The following is a 19,529-nucleotide window of genomic DNA, read 5'->3' as shown; positions in this document are numbered from 1 at the left end:
TGATTAAAAGCATCTATCCCAGTCTCTAGGCATTTCTGTGCAAAATTTATACATATATACAGATAAAATCCCCACATACTATATGTTTACAGACACGGCAATGAAAAATAAATTGTCAAACTAAATCACACAAAGATTGAAAATACAGGCTTCCTTCCTCCAAGAGATTACTTTCCTCTTTTATTTTTAAGGCAGCAGCTGATATTGAAATAGGCATATGTTGTTTGAAATTTGGAAGGCAGACGATTAACAATAGCTAGACAGAGCAGCTTTAATAACTCAAAGAAATAATCAGATGGCGTAGGATCTTATTAATACTCTCATAACTATTTATTTTTGTATGACCAATGTTTTACTGATTACAGAATTTAAAAATCTGGTACCTGAGACTGCAAATCCTTATTTAAGCCAGTGTTCCCACTGCAGACAATGGGCATATTTATATCAGTAAGGTTTCGTAGGTTCCAGCGTCTAATCTCCCCAAATGTACACTGTCTTCTGAACATCTCACTGATTATTGTAAGAGCCACAATGTATCTGAAAAGGAGAGAACTCCCAGATTCAGTATCCGTTTCTCTTATAAAACTTGGCTCGTGCAACAACATCATTGGCATAGTCATTGCCAGTTGTGCCAATATCCATTTTAGAATAGGTTTTGACATTCCTTATTCCTGCATTGTAGGCAGAAATCCCACCTGAAACAAAAAAAGGGAAATTTTTAAAAACAGACTTAAAAGAAAAAACAACAATTCCAGCCAGACCTGTCTTGGTTTTTATCTAGTGTGTTAAAAAAATTAAATAAAGACACTTGGTAGGGCATGAATCGCTTTATTACAGAATTGAATAAAAGGAGGCTGTGTGAACAGTTTGCATAAATTCCTGAATTCACCCACAATCATAGGGCTTTTGGGTTTTTACATAAACAAATAACTGTAGCTTGGTGAACCTTCAATATGCATTTGGCTAACCACATTCAAATAGAAGCCCTCAATCTTTGAGCCAGGCCTGTTCTTAATAAAATATAAGAACCAATTACCATGTTACTTTTCGTTCAGTCCTGCAAAGAACTGCCTGGGAGAAAATTAAAACATGACCTCGCACTCCATTCTTCTTCTTGTTCTGAATCTCTACTCCATGTTGTACTGCATAATTTTGCAGTCCCCTGAAGATCGGTCCAGTTCCTAAAAATGTATCTCCTGCCCATGACTATAAAGATATACAGTGAACTTCGGGACTCATTCAAATAAACATTCCACACTCTCATCGACTTCAAAGGCACCAGGATTTCACTCATGGTGAAGTAGTAGAGGCCCAAATGTCAGTATAAACTAGATTGGGGGAGTGGGAATTATAAATATTCCCCATGTCATGTTGGAAACCCAGCACACAACATTGTGCTAAAGAATGAGACAAAATACTGAAACTGACTAATCTAGTTTCACTTCCCAAACTGTGGGAAATCAAAAGCAGACAAACAGCACCAATGGTGAAAAATTATGATACTTAGAAAATTCAGCATTCAAAACTATCAGTAACATAAGAAACTTTTAACATCATTTTTGTCCTAGAGTTTCCCTTAGCTCCTGGACTGAATGCCATCTATACTGTACCTTTCAGCTGTTGTTCCTTTGTCCATCTGGGGAACTTTTTCTGGATTCCCTTAATCATACCAACAAGGATGTCTGTCCCCTGAAGGACATGTGTCCATTCCATTTTCCAACCAATCTATGGTAGCGTTTATCAACCTAGAAGAGCCAGAGAGAACATTACTTCTCAAAAAGATGATGTGTTTATGCTGTTCTTACCTCTCAACATACTCTACATGACTTTAAATCTCTTAATCTGTGGTTGAGAAATTAATCAATTTTTCATCTTCATTGCATTTCTTGCTGTAATCCCAGTGCAACCACTGTGGTATTGTACATTGGACTGTGCTAATGAAAAGGGGTTTATCTGAAAATGCATCTTCTTTTCCATTTCAAGTTGTAGTTATTAATTACATTATTTGGCCAGCACTGCTGCAATGCCTGGTGCTGCAGTATATCTCCCCACTCTTCCTGCTCCAAGAAGCTTATGCTATAAGGGCACGATCCAGCAAAGCTCTATGTCTCATCCTTAAATATTTTAGTCCTCTACAGTACACCACTAGTATAAAAAGTAATACAAAAGTTCAAAAAGAAACTAAAGTGATTGTTGGATTATCACTGACAGGCTTGGCAGAAGCAGGCTGTGCTTTAATATGTTAGGTGAATATTTTGAGTATCTATTGTTGTCACTTAGGTCTCTGTGACATTACATTGTGGATAAAGTCCATCCTGTCATTGTGGGCCTGCTAGTTTTCTCCTAGTCTCTTGGCCTGAGACTTTTCCCTGAGCAGCTGGTGCTGCTAAGAAATTGAATTTCTGGAGACCAGCAGGGGGGTAGATTAAAATGGCTACCTGAAGTCTGAACTCCGCGGGGATACCAAAGTAATCTGCCTCCATCAACCCCTAGACCTACTAAACTCTGCCCAAACTATGGAGCATAGGGTTGCAGGAGGTGGAATCACCCTGAAAATTTAAAAGAATACCTCAGTAAGAGTGTTTCTGGCTCACAGCATGGAGAAACCTCTCAGATGCCAAATGAGCACATGGCGGCCGAATCAGGAAGAAATGCCAAGGGCTGAAGAAAATCGAATGGCCACCAAGGTGGACATTTGGGGCTTGATCTCTGAGATTAATGCCATGAGAGATGAGCTGACAACCAAGCTTCTAGCAGTAAAGAAGGAAGTTACTGCCCTGGAAGATCAAGTCACTGTCCTAGAGACTGGCCTAAGAGAAGCAAGTGAGAGAGAGCAGCTGCAGAGCCACATGGCACTGATGGAACAGAGAGAATGATATAGAAAACAGAGCCTGAAGGAACATCAGAATTAAGAGTGCCTGAACATGCTGAAGGAGGAAACCCAATCCTGTATGTAAAAACTTTAATTTTGCGGTGTTGTGAAATCTGAGCTCTCTGGAAGAGGTGAAAGTGGAAAGAGCACATAGGGCACTGCTGCCCCCAGTTTGGGACTAACAGTAATAGACACAGAGATTTTACGGTTAAATGTTAGCATTATCAGCAGAAAGATTTAACTATGAAAAAACCCAGAGAGTGTTCAGAACTCATACTCGAAGGCCTCAAGCTGCAGTTTTTCCATGACTTCTCTGCTGGGTGGCCACCCACACGCTCCTGGAATACTGGCCATTTTGGCACTTCTGGGAATAGTAAGGGCCTGCCCCACCCTGCATGGCCCCGCCCCTGCCTGCATGATGCGCGTGAGGTCACATTTCATGAGGGAACGCCCCTGCCACCATGACCTTGTATGCAGAATGCATGGTACGTGCTGATGCTGCATCTGCCATTAAATACCACGGTTGATAGCCTCAGCTACTAGAATTGGACTGCTGTCTCCAGCAGAGGCTGCTGCTGCAAGGCTTGCTGGCTCCTGCAGTGAGAGGCTACTCCTCTTGCAAACCCAGAACAGGAATGGTGCAGCCTGTGTGGAGCAGCGGCAGGGCAGGGCAGGGGGTAGCTCAGTGGCAACAGCTGCTTGTTCCTTTCATTTTCCTGCAAGGTGGGAGGGGAGACACAAACGTGAGGTAATTGTGGTCAGACCACATGCTCGCGATCCCCTTCTGGCCTTGGAATTTATGACTCAAAAGAATGTGCGCCCCTCCTCTCCAGCCAGCTGCACGGCTTAGGTGGGGGCAGAGTCAGGCAGATGGGAACAGCCTGCTGGAGAGGTAGCTGGGCAGGAAACCGTGTCTACCTTTCTGTACTGCAACCACTACTTTGTACAGTCAGACAAACTCTCTCCTCTCACTGACCTGGAAGGACTGGTGGGAACTGACACAATCTATACGTGTTTGAAGTTATGATTTCCTAAAAAGTTTGTGCAGTGTTCCTTTAGCTGCTGGGATTTGTTCCCCTTTTGAACAGAACTGGGAGCTAACACAAAAGGCAATTTCTGAAATAAAAGCAGTACTTTTGACACTCAGACTCCTATTATAACTCTGTTGTTTAAAGTCCTTTTAGTCCATTACTTGTATTTGTGCAAAGTAGAGGCTTTTTCCGTTCCTTCTACAGTCTTAGTAAACTGTGGGAAGGCACACCATTTTTTTTTCTTTGCTTAGGGAGTCTCCTGTGACAATGTTCGAAAACCCCTGGCTTTAAAGGATTCAAGAGCAACAAATTATTCCTCCATTAAATATAATCAGCAGAAGAGTCTTACACACTTTAATGAAATATGTGCTACTTTTGCTTCTTACTCTAAAAACCTCTCTGCCTCAGATACCCCAAGCTCTGAAGTTACTCAGAAATATCTGGGAGTAGCAGGCTTGCCAAAGGGAAACTAAACTGACAAAAAGAAAAGGAGTACTTGTGGCACCTTGGAGACTAACCAATTTATTTGAGCATGAGCTTTTGTGAGCTACAGCTCACTTCATCAGTTACAGACTAACACGGCTGTTACTCTGTAAACTGACAAAGAAACTTCTGGTAAAGAAATAACAGAAGAAGAAATTTTAGAGGCAATAGAAAATATGAAAAGCAGTTAAACTCCAGGAGCTGATGGCTTTCCAGCTGAGTTTTATGAGGAATTTAAGACGGTATTAGTGGGTCCTTTGAGAGAAACCTTCCCTGTTATTCTGTTAGGGAAAGAACTTACACAACCTATGAAAGAAGCTACTGCTGTTGTTCTCTCTAAAGTTGGAAAAAAACCTGACTGTATGAAGCTCTTGTAGGCCTTCATCACTACCGAATAATGGCATAACTATTTTAGCAAAAACACTAGCTAGCCTATTACAGTCCGTGCTCTCATCTTATATAAATCCAGATCAAAAGTGGATTCATTAACACCAGACAAATGTCAGGCAATATTCGGAGAGTCCTTGGAATCATCCATAATGCCAGATCAGCAAAAGATCACTTGGAACAGAGAAAGCTTTCGACAGAATAGAATGTTGCAAGTCCTATCCTGTGTGGACATTGGTTCCCAGGTCTATTATCTCCTTTACTTTTTGCACGGGCCATGGAGCATTTTGCACAAAGGAAAAGGATTAATGAATCTATCACAGGGATAAAACTTGCAGGAACCCACCAGAAACAAGTGCTGTATGTAGTTGATGTAATGTTATTTTTATCTAAACCAAAGATTTCCCTAAACTTAGTTTCTAAAGAAATCTATGACTTTGGGAAAACATCTGGATTTACAGTAAATTATGCCAAATCTGAAATTTACTAGCTGTAAATTTGCCAGACTCTGATAAGTTATTTCTTCAGAAAACATTTGGGTACAAATGGGCAATAAATTCTGTAAGATACCTGGGAATTCAAATGTCAAACAACCCATAAGAGCTCTATGATGTAAATGTCAAGCCACCACTTCTGCAAATGAAAAAAGATGTGAGATGCTGTGGGAAGTATGCAATTTCTTGGTTGGGAAGAACAGTCACACTCAAAATGAACATTTTGCTAAGGATATCTTTCTTGTTTTAAAATCTTTCTGTGATCATCCCAGCTAAAACCCTAGCAGGAATACAGAGGATGTTGTTGCACTTTATATGGAATAAGAAAAGATCAAGAATAAGGGCAGATACTTTGTAGAGACCCACTGAACAGGGTGGACTAGCTGTTCCAGACAACTCAGAACAGTAGTGGACGGGAGGGTGCTCTAACCCTGCCAAACACTGAGTCTTTATTGGGCAAGAAAATTGTGGCAGTGTAAACATCGCTAGGTCACCATAGATTAACAACCCCCCCCTCCCCTCCAGAAATATACATATGCTTGAGCAAAGACTACTCTATGCCTTTGGGATGGAACTAGAAAAAAGGTAAATTATTTTCCCTCACCAAAACACCCCTTGCGAATAATCCAGATCGTAATCCAAATCACAAACCGATGAGCTTTAAAGATTGGCAGAGCCATGGGATATATATGGTTGGGCAGCTATTCAGTAAAGAAACTTTTACTAACCTATTTAGAGATGAAAACTAGCATTAACAGGTGCGTTTTCCCATGGTACTAGTACATTCAAGTTAGGCACTATGTTTTCAACTTTCTAAGAAAGCTGTTTTATACATCAAGATAACTCTAATAGAAGAACTGGCAACTGGTCAATTATGAAATAAAAAGTTATAACTAATCAATATCAATCTTCATACCCAACTTTCCTAACAAAAAACCCCATCTGTATATGACACAGTGGGAAAAGGATTTGTATAGACAAATAACCCCAGAAGAATGGGGTTAGAGAGACTGAGAGACAGAGAAGTGTTGGAGAAATAGTAGTGAAAGAGGAGATTTTTATAGATAGGGGATAAGCATTGGAGAAACTGTGGTGAAAGAGGAGATTTTATACACATATGATCATTAGATAGTATTGAGATACAATTTGTAACCAAATATCACACCTCGTTCGATATTTATTACCAAGTGAGCCTTTGGGGACCCTTCTGGGCCTTCCTAGTAGAAGTAGTCACACAAATGGAAATTAAAAATTAATCTCTCATCTGCTGTTAGATCCTGGGTTACTGATACCTCTTAAAAAGAAAAGGAGGACTTGTGGCACCTTAGAGACTAACCAATTTATCTGAGCATAAGCTTTCGTGAGCTACAGCTCACTTCATCGGATGTAGCTCACGAAAGCTTATGCTCAAATAAATTGGTTAGTCTCTAAGGTGCCACGAGTACTCCTTTTCTTTTTGCGAATACAGACTAACACGGCTGCTACTCTGAAACCTGATACCTCTTAGTGGAGAAAAAGAACAGTGCAGCTCTCAAGGAGTGGTTTGAGCATTGGCTTGCTAAACCCAGGGTTGTGAGTTCAATCCTTGAGGGGGCCATTTAGGGATCTGGGGCAAAAATTGGGGATTGGTCCTGCTTCAAGCAGGGGGTTCCCTTCCAACCCTAACCTTCTATGATTCTATGAATGGTTCAAAAAATACGGGAGGTCGTTATGCAAATATAATACATCTATTATGTACCCAGCCAAAGAAACTGAGGACAAATAGATATTTAAATGTTTAGTTACCATTTATTCAACACTCAGAGTACATTCACCTGCAACAAAAACAGCACAGCTGTCCAATTTTTTTTGAATATTACAATTGGATAGGCATTCCTGGTCTGTTCAATACATGCAATCAGAGATTCCATTCATCTTAATAAAAATCACTAAAAATGACATCTTAGGTGTTGTAAAGAGGTAATATGGTAATAAATAGAAAGATCTGATGACTGTACTGCTGTATAATGTCTCTTTAAACAAAAGCTTGCGACTTTAACAACTGTTGTTTTGTTTCTGATATTTACACAGCAGGGATTTGTAAACCTGTTAATACTTCCTAAATAAATAAATATTAAAAACAAGACATGGAATTTCTAGGTGGAAGGGTAAACAGGTCAGCCTCTTTAGAGACAGCCATTAAACCAATGGAGTTAATTGAGGTTCAAACTGCAGCATAAGAAGCAGCCTCTATACTGCCAGATCTGACCTATGCCAGTGCAATGCACTGCTGCCCCAGCAATAGTTCATTTTCTAGCAGTGTGCCAAGTATCAAGCTCAGACAGAGCTGCACTACAGAGAAATGCAGTTGGCTCCCTGCCAAACACTTGTATACACAATTATCCTTAGTTTATTGATAATTACTGACCTGCATCAAACCAAATCCATTTCCACGATCACCCCAGCCACGCTTTAGGGCCTTTCCAGCATGCGACTCTCGAGAGATGATACCAGCGATCACAGCTGGATCCACACATCTTTTTCTGCCAGCACTCTTAATGATGGTTTTATATTTTTTCATAGAACGTAAGTCTCTCTTTGCAATCTTTGCTGAAGCACGAACTTCTGTAGTAAGTGGAAAAGTAAATGTTTTCTTAATAATTGTAATATCAACAAGAGATTTCCTAAGCACAGAGCTCCGCTCTGCCATCTGATAGTCCTTGTGCGAGTCATGTGCATTGTGAATTTTACATTATGAATTCTAACAATGTGTCAAGGCAAAAAAAAAATTGTGCATTGAAATAATGTGTAAAATCTGGGTTTAGTTCTTAGCCCCAGGATGAAGGTGAATGGGCTTGCTGAGGAGACGGAGGGGGAGAGTGCTCAGATTCTGAAGAGAAATCAGCTGCAACCTGTCACTCTCTGGATGATGCAGAAGTGATGTTGACAGAAGCTAAGAGGAGTCACATCTACCCCTCTATGGCCAGAAGGACAGAACTGTAGTATTTGAAGTTGAGAGGAGGATTCAAAATGGTGGGATTCTTAGGGACAGATGCGGAAGATTTATGGGAATGGGAAGCTGTCATTTGAGATAGTTCCCAATAGTTGCATTTTCCTCTCAGTTTCTTTTAGTCTCAGCACCATTTCATGCTAGGAGGAAATCTCAGTCCTACTCAACATGGGAGGCATTAAGTGCAATTTTGTTTGTAGAGTAAAAGAATAAGAAGCTCCTTCAGTTTTTACCAGCAATACCAGATTAACTGTTGATCTGATGTGCCTATAGCTGGCATAAAATAGCGAGTACTAAACAAGAGTCTGGGAGTCAGGAATTCCTAAATACTAATCCCAGCTTTGCCACTGACTTGCTGAGCACCCTTGGGAGATTCAGTTGGGCCAAATTTTAATAAGTGACTGTTCATTTTGGGTGTTCCAAATAGAGACACCTGGGGCCTAATTTCTGAGGGTTCGGAGTACTCACTGATCCTGGTAACTTTAATTAGAGATGCTTCTGTGAGCACTTCTGGAAATCAGACCCTCAGTCTTTGAACTTGAGCACCATAAAAAACAAAACAAAACAGAAGCCACTTGTGAAAAAATTGGCTGTCATCTTTCTGGGCCAAAATCATTTGTAGTGTAACTGCATTGAAGCCAGTGGAGTTACACCAAAATTTTATTAAGTCCCTCCTGTCTGTCTTAGTTTCCTCATCTGTGAAATAGTACTTAGCCAATAGGAATGTTATGAGGTTTAATCAATTAATACTTGTAAAGTACTTTAAAGATGTAAAGTACTATGGATCATTGTGATGACTCTGCGTGCTGAAATACAGCAACAAAACAGCAGAATTATACTCACCACAGTAGTGTAAGCCTTCTGCTCTTGCAGTTCTACAGGAAGCCCCAGAGGTATCAACCTTGTTTATGTCACCAAAGCATCCAGTCTGACTCTCAGAAGTATCTGACCAATTAAATGGAGAGATTTTACATTACGAACCTTTTGTGAACATAAGTAAAGCTAAAAGAATTCAAAGTCATGAACCAGACTCCGGTCCACTCTCAGATGGGATCCGTTTCATAGCTGGGGGGTGGGGGCGGGAAAGAGGGAGTTATTTCTCTTGGACAGGAGGAATTGCTAGCCAGAAGTCACTACCTCTGTGAAGGAAAGGTCCTGTGAAAACTGATCTATCTTTTAATTTGGCTCTAAAAGAGGCAACACCATGCCTTCTATATGAGGTGCCTCTCACTGAGACCACCCTATCGCCACTTCTTGCAAGAGTCATCCCTGATTCTAAGAGCCAAATTAGTCTGAAATAGTTTATTTATATTCCATTTGCTCTTGAACCAAACTTGTTCTTTCACATGGAGCAGTTGCCTGAGTCTCCTGAGGAAAGGCAGGACCAGCTTTTATTTTTGGAATCCTGGGACTCATCCTCAGTTGTTTAGCCACACAAGTGATAAGAAGCCCAATCCTTCCTCCCTAGGTTTATTGGCCTTTACCCTACATGAGATTGTGGGGAACTGGTCCTTTGGTTGGCCATGGAGGTATTTTGCCTTTTTCTTTTGGACTACTTTAACCCCACGTGCCAGAAGGGAGCAGAGTCCCAAAGAGGTATACCCAGAGTGCTGTACCCCAAGTCTGCAGCCAAGGCTACAGTCAAGCTGCTGTCCAGAGAAGGATGTCCAGGATGAGAGAGGTGCTCCCTTCATCCCCAGGGAAAGCCAAAAAGGTAAAACCTATCACACACCCCATCCCCACAAATATCTTTTTACATTCTTGCTTGGAAGTGAGCTTAGTGAAAAAGAAATAGATCCCAGACTCACCAATGAGGGCAGCAAGACCCAGAATCATCAGCATTAGTAGCATGGGGACGGTTCTTCTCAAGCACCCAAGAGAGTCGGAAAATAAATCTGCAAAGAAATGAAAGTATCTAAATGTACAATGCTACTATGAAGAAGTACTGTTGTCTGACCCTTTTAGAGGTTAATAATGATTGTAATGATGGCCAATTGATCTGACTGCGGTAAGGTTCTTTTCCCCAGAATCAGGCTACAGAACTATGGAGTTTGATATCTTGCGGGGAGCCTTGGGGTGGATGACGGGGACACTCACACTGAGAACCAAGTAAAGGCTTTGATACCTTTATTAGAATAAGGAACAAAGCCAGAAAAGATCTCAACCGCGTGACAAGATAGCCCCAATACTCCATTATCTCTATCTGTGGTATCATTCTTTACATAAGCCCTTAGAAGTGCATACTCACACCCTTCATTAAGGACCTGGTGGTAAGAGACAAAAGACCAGCTCTGTCTCTAGCATGCCACAGTGTCTGATGGACCAAGTTCCTCAATGAGCTGAAGGGTCAAGTGGTAGAAAGAAGACAGTGATGGAAGAAGCCCAGAAAGAACTCTCGACCACATGGTGGCTGCCCTGTTATAGGGCCTGAGCATCATCTGTTCATGCTCAGTCCTCCATGCCCAAATTTAGCCTTTTCACCCACATAATACTGAGGTGCACTTATTCTGTAGGTTAACATATTGATCCATGTAACTGCCATCCTACCCGTCACCCCTTCCTTAAGTGGATTTGTGGTTGTTATTTCTATGTTCCTTGTGGTAGCATTTACTGGTAAATTCTAACTCCTACCGTTGAGCAAGCTCTCCTTAGTTTCCAAAATCTAAAGGTAACTGTTAGGCCGTTTATCTATGCCAAAGGTTGCAGACTGTTACACTTAACTGTACTTATGCTAACTCGCTTAAGCTAAATATCTTACAGGATCCAGGCCTGTAGGTTTCTTATGTTACAGTTGAATATAATGAAAGCAGAATATAATAAAAGCAAGGCAGTGAATATAATAAAGGCAAGCTAGCCCTATGGGCTACAGTACAAAAACCATTTTTTAAATGATGGGGTATCATTCTTTACTGAATGTGCAAACGCTGAGATACACTGTAGAAGACAGCCAAGAGAATACATTCTGAATCAAGCTGCAATAATGCAGTTTTGTTGACATTCATATTTTGTCTTTCATGGAACATCTTAATAGCTTATTTCCAAATACAAATCCTGGTAATATTTGATCTGGACTTCATATTATTAATAGTGTTTAGTATGACCTACTGCTGCTATATAGGTACTTTTATTCTATGCCAAGGTACCCTACACACTCTGTGCAGATGTTTACTAAATTCATTATTTCTTTGAGCAGGGCACAGGGGATTATAAGCCCAAGCCCCCTTGTAGCTGCTCTATGACTCTAGTTTTCTAAAAAGTAATCTGAATGATAAGCAAAAAGAAAAAGAGTACTTGTGGCACCTTAGAGACTAACCAATTTATTTGAGCATGAGCTTTCGTGAGCTACAGCTCACTTCATCGGATGCATACCGTGCGGTATGCATCCGATGAAGTGAGCTGTAGCTCACGAAAGCTCATGCTCAAATAAATTGGTTAGCCTCTAAGGTGCCACAAGTACTCCTTTTCTTTTTGCGAATACAGACTAACACGGCTGTTACTCTGAAACCTGAATAATAAGCAGATGCCTCTTATCTTGAAGTCACTGTACAGCAGAGACACAGTAACAACCACTAAAGGGCAAATTTTTGAGTGTTTTCTCAAACAGAGCTTTCACTGAATTCAATGAGTAAGGAATTGCCCTTCCATTACCACCCATAGGATTTTACTAATGAGCAGAATTGAGACTAGGTCCCACTCTGAATGATCTTGGTATTTCACTCACCTGTCTTTAGTTTCTCTTCTCCTAGAAGGTGGTTGTTTTGAAGAGCTTTATATACACTAGGAGGTTCCTTCACTCTTTATTCAAAACAACCATCAGATGAGATTCACGTTTCAAGATTATAATTAAATTATAATTTAATTTATTTAGTTTCAAAATTATAAGACAAACCAGCATCTGTCATTATGAGAGTTTGTCTTTGGAAAGGTATAACCTCAATTCCGCTATGTGGCAAGATTCAGATTTCAAAAGAAACAAATTCCCCTTCCCATGTGTTCTACTTTTCATTAGCTTTCTCTCCCTCCAGTCTGTGACAAAATCCAAAGCAAAGATGAGGCATTCATCCTCTCTCCAGGAATTTATTGCCCAGTTTTGTTGTGGTGTCACAGACCCCCTCAGGAGAGACTGTGGCAACAAACAAACAAAAAGCATTTCCCCTTCCAGGCAGAGGAAACTAATCACTAGAGGATGGCACACTTCATTGCTGCTGTTGTCCAAGCTCATTGCACATACCAGAGGCTCCTTGCATTCCTCTGTTTGCCCCACAAGCTGGGTGTGAGATGGCTGCCTTCTTGGCTGACACCCCAGGGGCTGAACTGCGAACTTCAAGAGCTAAAAGCATAAGCTACCAAAGCTTGAACTAAAGAACCAACACTGGACCTGGTGACTGTTACAACACATATCCTCTACTTATTGGGCACAGAGGTGGTCCTGTAGTACACACTCACTACATCACTACATATGCACCCTCCCATCTCTCTCTATTTTAGGGACTCCTTGCAAACTCCCCCTTCATGCCAGGGGCTGTATTTGCCCCCCACATTCTCCTCTTCCCTTCATGCCATGGCTCTGTGTCCCTCATTTTCACTACCCTCAGCCTTCAGTGAAGGAGACTTAATTCCACCAATGCCCCTGGATGGAAAGGGACAGGTGCGTGGCTGGTATCTTCTCTACTTTCTCCCCCTAACCATAAAGCAGGTTTGGTGAGGCAACATGCTTGGAAGGAATGAAGACATCTCCCTTTCTCTCCTCTACCTCTGACTCCCTTGTCTGGCTCAGCGTCCAACCCAGAACTGTTAGGTAAGTCTCAGCATTGAGAGTAAGGAGCAAAGTTAAGGTCAAATGGCTTTTCCAGTTTTCTGATTTTTACCAAAAACAATAGGGCTCTGAAGATGTGAGGATCCAGAAGAAAAATTGGAACTTGTGGGAAAATCTTTTTTTTTCCTGAGGCCCAGTACGGAGAAATCGGAAATTTGAGGGAAAATTGAAAAGAAACGGTTCTATGAAATATTTTCTCTCAGAACGAACAGTGAAAAAGTTTTAGAGGGATGTTTAAAATAAACTGCTGCCCATCAGCCCTTCAAAATGCTTTGTAATAATAACTAATTATGCAAAATGAATAAAACATGAGTTTGTCATGCTGATATAGACAAATGTCAGGTCAGGTCTATTCACATACTAATTCTGAGCCCAAAGGATATAACCTTCCTTTTAGTTTATAACAATAGTGGTGCTTTCTATTTTCAACATTTTATATTTGTTTCCTATGTGCCAAGAGGTTACAAAGAAGCACTTAAATACCTTAATGTGAAACTGCAGCTCCAGACCTAATGCTAGCTATATTCGTCCTTAGTATTCGGATTAACACTAAAGAATCTGTACATAACTATCTCATTAGTATTCCAAACAGTACTTTCTTTATGGGCTAGCTAAATTATACAGAATACATTTCTGATTATTAAAGGAGTAAATAAAGTTTAGCTTTGATAAGCAAGTACCTACTACAGATATTTCAATTTTTTCCATAATTTCCATTTTCATAGGGGAAAAGGGTATTTTTTCCCCTGCCTTCAAAATTTCTGGCAATGTTACATCCCTAGCTCTGCCTATTGATGCCTAGAACATTCCCTGGAATTTTGGAGGTGATCAGATGTGGTGCTCAAAAGTTATCTCATTACATCCAGAGACATGCCATCAAGATGAATGTAGGGCAGGGGTCGGCAACCTGTGGCACGTGTGCCAAAGGCGGCACGCGAGCTGATTTTTGGCGGTACTTGGCTTCCAGCCAGGGTTCCGGCCGCCGGCCCCGCTCAGCCCGCTGATGGCTTGGATGAACGGAACCTGGGCCAGCAGCAGGCTGAGCGAGCTGGCGGCTGGGACCCTGGCTGGCAGGGGCTGATGGACAGAACCCCAGACCGGCAGCAGGCTGAGCGAAAGCCCCATGAAATAGGCCACAGCTGTCAGCCATACTCCAAACACTGTGTAGCATGGCTGTACTGCAGGGTACAGTACCACCTGCTGTGGACGGGGGACTCTTGTTTCAGCCCCTGGAGGCTGCAATGATTCTTGCTGCCACCAATATAGCAGGAGTCTCTCGAGCGCGTAGACAGCAGCTAGGAATGGGAGGAGGCACAGAGCTGCGCACACAAGCTTCTGTGGTGCTAGTTCAGAGCAGCCATATAGAGGCAGAGTACACGGCTCCTTGCTCCCAGCGTCTTTCCATGCTGCCTCTGCTCCTGCTTCTCCAGGCCCAGTGAGGAGGAAGTGGGGTGGGGGGACTTCTGAGCTTTTTGAGGGAATTTTTTCTGAATCTGGTGATAGTAGATGTCAGGTAAGAAGAGATGTTTTTTCTGAGCCTGGTACATTTGGGGTATGTGCGTGTTGATCCTGAGACTGGGAGTGTGGTGTTGGAAAGGCATCAAGCCCAACCGGGATGGGTCCAAGCTGTGGAGAGGTCCGGTAAGACGAGAGGGAGGATTCTCAGTCTGGGATGTGAGGGTGTTTGAGCAGGTTGGGGCAGCTTAGAGCTTGCTGAGCTGGGGAAGGCATGGGATGGATTGGATTCGCAGGGTTTAGTGCAGTGAGATGGGAATCGGCTGGTGAATGAGAGTGTGGGTTAAACACCCCACTGTCTTCCTGAAACCATTTCCTCTCTAGCTAGCTGTGTTTGATGATCCAAGGTTTGTGCACTAGGTACAAATCTGGCACAGGATAGCGCTGGCCCCAGAGGCTTCCCTTACCAGGCCTAAAAGGCTGGTATGCAATGTTACACACTATGCGGTGTTTGCCTTATGTACGAGGGGCCTGTGACCTTCATTTATGGTGGTATTGACCTCTCTTGTGGCCCTATCTGTTCACTGATCACTGGCTCGGACATAACAGTTAATGGGTATTTTTTTCCACCTTTCATGAGGTTATGCAGGATTGAGTGTCTCCCGTCACTGACAACACTTTCATTATACATACTAATTTACCATGCTAGTAACTATTGGATGACTGACACATCTGCATATGAAGTGATGTTCTACACTTCTGGGTTCTTCTGAAATTTGGCTTGTCTATTGTTCAAACAATAATCATACACCCAGACTCTTGATCACACTGTGTGGGATGCAATCACATACTCAAGGATGAAATATTTCTGTTTGTGGAGCGTTGCCAGGAATCATCAGGCCAGGGAATTTCTGGTTTGTACTTGCAAGAATAAATAATTATTCATTATTCTGCGAGCATTAGGCTTCGTCTTTAATTTCACAACCTCCCTGCCAAGAGGTTAGTGGCTTTGCATAAAACTTGGACTCCAGGTTACTCCTACACAATACACTTCATTAACAAAATGATGGTTGTGCAAATGTACTTTCCTCACAAGAATACAAACTGGCAGGCTTCCCAGAAAAGGAGATGAGAGGCCTTGGAAAGACCAGGGTCAGATTTCCAAAGTCTGTCTCTTTAAAACTTGCAGAAATAAGCCTCTTAGCTCTCGTTTTATTACAGTGCCTCCCACAAGTTGCCTCTTTCCTACTAAAGTCAGTATCTGCCGCCATTGGGCTTTGTTTTCACTTCCAGTTAACTCAAGTGTTGCTTCAAATGTCTCGACCTGCCGACACACAAAAACCACTCTCTCAGGTTTGGTGATTCTTTTAACTCAAGCTGGCTTACCTAAGAGTGGCGTAGGCTAAAGCTCGAGTAAGCCCAACCTGTCTGAGCAAGTCTGTAGGGTTGATGCAGGCTGCCATAACGAGTGCCACAAGTCTTACAATGCCTTCCCATAATCCCCTTCCCCACACTGCGCTGTTCATCTAGGCAGGTTCCGTGTTTGAAACCCACATTCACATGTGGCTTTCAGTAAAAACAACAGCATGTCTCCAACTCTGGTACATAACTCTCTCTGATTGAAATGGCATCCAAGAAGACCTCTTGCTAGCATGCTGCCAGCTAACCAGAGGCTGACACCCAGGTTCTGGGGGCCCTCTGGTGTGAGGCCAGCAAGAAGATGATTTTGAGAGCGAGACCTGGAATTCATCGTTCTGTGACGACATCTCCAAGAAGCAGGCAGAGCAAGGGCACCATCAGATGGGATCTTTGTGGCAGGAGAAGGTCAAGAATATTAAGAGTCAGTAGTGGAAGGCCAAGGACAATAATTCCAAGTCTGGTAACTCCATAAGAGTGATCAGCACTCCTCCAAACACAGAGCCCAATTTCATGATGGATGGGTTAAGGGCTCTAGGCAGGTTCTTTGGTAGACCAGGCTGCCAGTACAGGGCATGTATCCCAGCGCAATCTACAACCCACTCTTGGCCAAAGTACTTTCCTTCTCCTCACATATTGGGGTATGCTGTGCACTGCACAATATAACAATATAAAATTAGTTCATTTTATTTTCATGTATTCTTGGGTGATGTTCTGATTAACTGATATGTCAAGTCATACATAAGCGTTGTATGCTGAATAGATTTAAGTTGTATGATCATAGAAGTATAAGATTGATAAGCCTTTATGAGTGATAAATATGCATTAGGTATCTAAGTAAAGCAGGGATGATACGCAAGGCTTACAGGCTCAGGCCTATAAGATTTTGGCGTTAGCCATACTAGGCCATGGCTTAACAAATACTTGACATAGGGTCATTTTTGGGTCACTTACTTATGTCACAAGATCACAAGACTACTGGAAAGATGTGCCATGAGGTAATGTTGCAGAAATTGACCGCAATGTACTACAAACAACCTATGAAAAACAGGGCCTCCCAATATTCTTGGAGTGCAGAAATACAGGTAAGGGAAAAGAGGGTTGACGCTTTCATGCACATGTGTAGAGTGTTAGGTGTAGTCAAAATTACAATATAAAAGGGGGCTTCCAGATGGGATAAAATTGGGACCTACAGGAAAACCCCAGCAGGAACCATTCCTCTGCTGATGATCAATTGTTGAAGAATCCATTAGACCATAAGGGCTGGTCTACACTACAGCTGTAAGTCAACGTAAGTTATGCTACTGAAGTCGACCTAACTTAGGTTCACTTACAGCGATGTCTACACCGTGCTGTGTCAACATGAGATGCTCTCCTGCTGACTTACCTTACATATTCTGGGGAGGTGGAGTACAGAAGTCAACAGCAGAGTGCTCTGCCGATCTAGACATAAGTATAGACATGGCCTAAGAATATTTTTGAGGCTGTGAGTATGACTATATTTGTAACTTGTGTAGGCGAGCTTGTGGGATTGATATATGCTTGGATAATCATAACCTTGTTTCAGAGTAACAGCCGTGTTAGTCTGTATTCGCAAAAAGAAAAGGAGTACTTGTGGCACCTTAGAGACTAACCAATTTATTTGAGCATGAGCTTTCGTGAGCTACAGCTCACTTCATCAGATGCATACCGTGGAAACTGCAGCAGACTTTATATATACACAGAGAATATGAAACAATACCTCCTCCCACCCCACTGTCCTGCTGGTAATAGCTTATCTAAAGTAATCTTCAGGTTAGGCCATTTCCAGCACAAATCCAGGTTTTCTCACCCTCCACCCCCCCACACAAATTCACTCTCCTGCTGGTGATAGCCCATCCAAAGTGACAACTCTTTACACAATGTGCATGATAATGAAGTTAGGCCATTTCCTGCACAAATCCAGGTTCTCTCACTCCCTCACCCCCCTCCAAAACCCCACCCCCATACACACACAAACTCACTCTCCTGCTGGTAATAGCTCATCCAAACTGACCACTCTCCAAGTTTAAATCCAAGTTAAACCAGAACATCTGGGGGGGGGGTAGGAAAAAACAAGAGGAAATAGGCTACCTTGCATAATGACTTAGCCACTCCCAGTCTCTATTTAAGCCTAAATTAATAGTATCCAATTTGCAAATGAATTCCAATTCAGCAGTTTCTCGCTGGAGTCTGGATTTGAAGTTTTTTTGTTTTAGGATAGCGACCTTCATGTCTGTGATTGCGTGACCAGAGAGACTGAAGTGTTCTCCGACTGGTTTATGAATGTTATAATTCTTGACATCTGATTTGTGTCCATTTATTCTTTTACGTAGAGACTGTCCAGTTTGACCAATGTACATGGCAGAGGGGCATTGCTGGCACATGATGGCATAAATCACATTGGTGGATGTGCAGGTGAACGAGCCTCTGATAGTGTGGCTGATGTTATTAGGCCCTGTGATGGTGTCCCCTGAATAGATATGTGGGCACAATTGGCAACGGGCTTTGTTGCAAGGATAAGTTCCTGGGTTAGTGGTTCTGTTGTGTGGTATGTGGTTGTTGGTGAGTATTTGCTTCAGGTTGCGGGGCTGTCTGTAGGCACGGACTGGCCTGTCTCCCAAGATTTGTGAGAGTGTTGGGTCATCCTTTAGGATAGGTTGTAGATCCTTAATAATGCGTTGGAGGGGTTTTAGTTGGGGGCTGAAGGTGACGGCTAGTGGCGTTCTGTTATTTTCTTTGTTAGGCCTGTCCTGTAGTAGGTAACTTCTGGGAACTCTTCTGGGTCTATCAATCTGTTTCTTTACTTCCGCAGGTGGGTATTGTAGTTGTAAGAAAGCTTGACAGAGATCTTGTAGGTGTTTGTCTCTGTCTGAGGGGTTGGAGCAAATGCGGTTGTATCGCAGAGCTTGGCTGTAGACGATGGATCGTGTGGTGTGGTCAGGGTGAAAGCTGGAGGCATGCAGGTAGGAATAGCGGTCAGTAGGTTTCCGGTATAGGGTGGTGTTTATGTGACCATTGTTTATTAGCACTGTAGTGTCCAGGAAGTGGATCTCTTGTGTGGACTGGACCAGGCTGAGGTTGGTGGTGGGATGGAAATTGTTGAAATCATGGTGGAATTCCTCAAGGGCTTCTTTTCCATGGGTCCAGATGATGAAGATGTCATCAATATAGCGCAAGTAGAGTAGGGGCTTTAGGGGACGAGAGCTGAGGAAGCGTTGTTCTAAATCAGCCATAAAAATGTTGGCATACTGTGGGGCCATGCGCGTACCCATAGCAGTGCCGCTGATCTGAAGGTATACATTGTCCCCAAATGTGAAATAGTTATGGGTAAGGACAAAGTCACAAAGTTCAGCCACCAGGTTAGCCGTGACATTATTGGGGATAGTGTTCCTGACGGCTTGTAGTCCATCTTTGTGTGGAATGTTGGTGTAGAGCGCTTCTACATCCATAGTGGCCAGGATGGTGTTATCAGGAAGATCACCGATGGATTGAAGTTTCCTCAGGAAGTCAGTGGTGTCTCGAAGGTAGCTGGGAGTGCTGGTAGCGTAGGGCCTGAGGAGGGAGT

General features: G+C 42.4%; 1 protein-coding gene across 1 annotated transcript; it reads right to left on the bottom strand.

Annotated features, from left to right (window-relative positions):
- Positions 1-561: 561 nt before the first annotated feature.
- Positions 562-10,107, bottom strand: LOC144258967 (lysozyme G-like). Its single transcript, XM_077807112.1, is given in 6 exon segments — positions 562-695; positions 1,611-1,703; positions 1,706-1,745; positions 7,675-7,871; positions 9,100-9,201; positions 10,065-10,107. Coding segments are annotated over 6 exon segments (609 nt in total).
- Positions 10,108-19,529: the final 9,422 nt, after the last annotated feature.

The sequence above is a fragment of the Eretmochelys imbricata genome, chromosome 1 (assembly GCF_965152235.1).
Source record: "Eretmochelys imbricata isolate rEreImb1 chromosome 1, rEreImb1.hap1, whole genome shotgun sequence".
NCBI classification, from domain to species: Eukaryota; Metazoa; Chordata; order Testudines; family Cheloniidae; genus Eretmochelys; species Eretmochelys imbricata.
The sequence above is the reverse complement of the archived record's forward strand: the minus strand, read 5'-3'. Positions and strand labels throughout refer to the sequence as shown.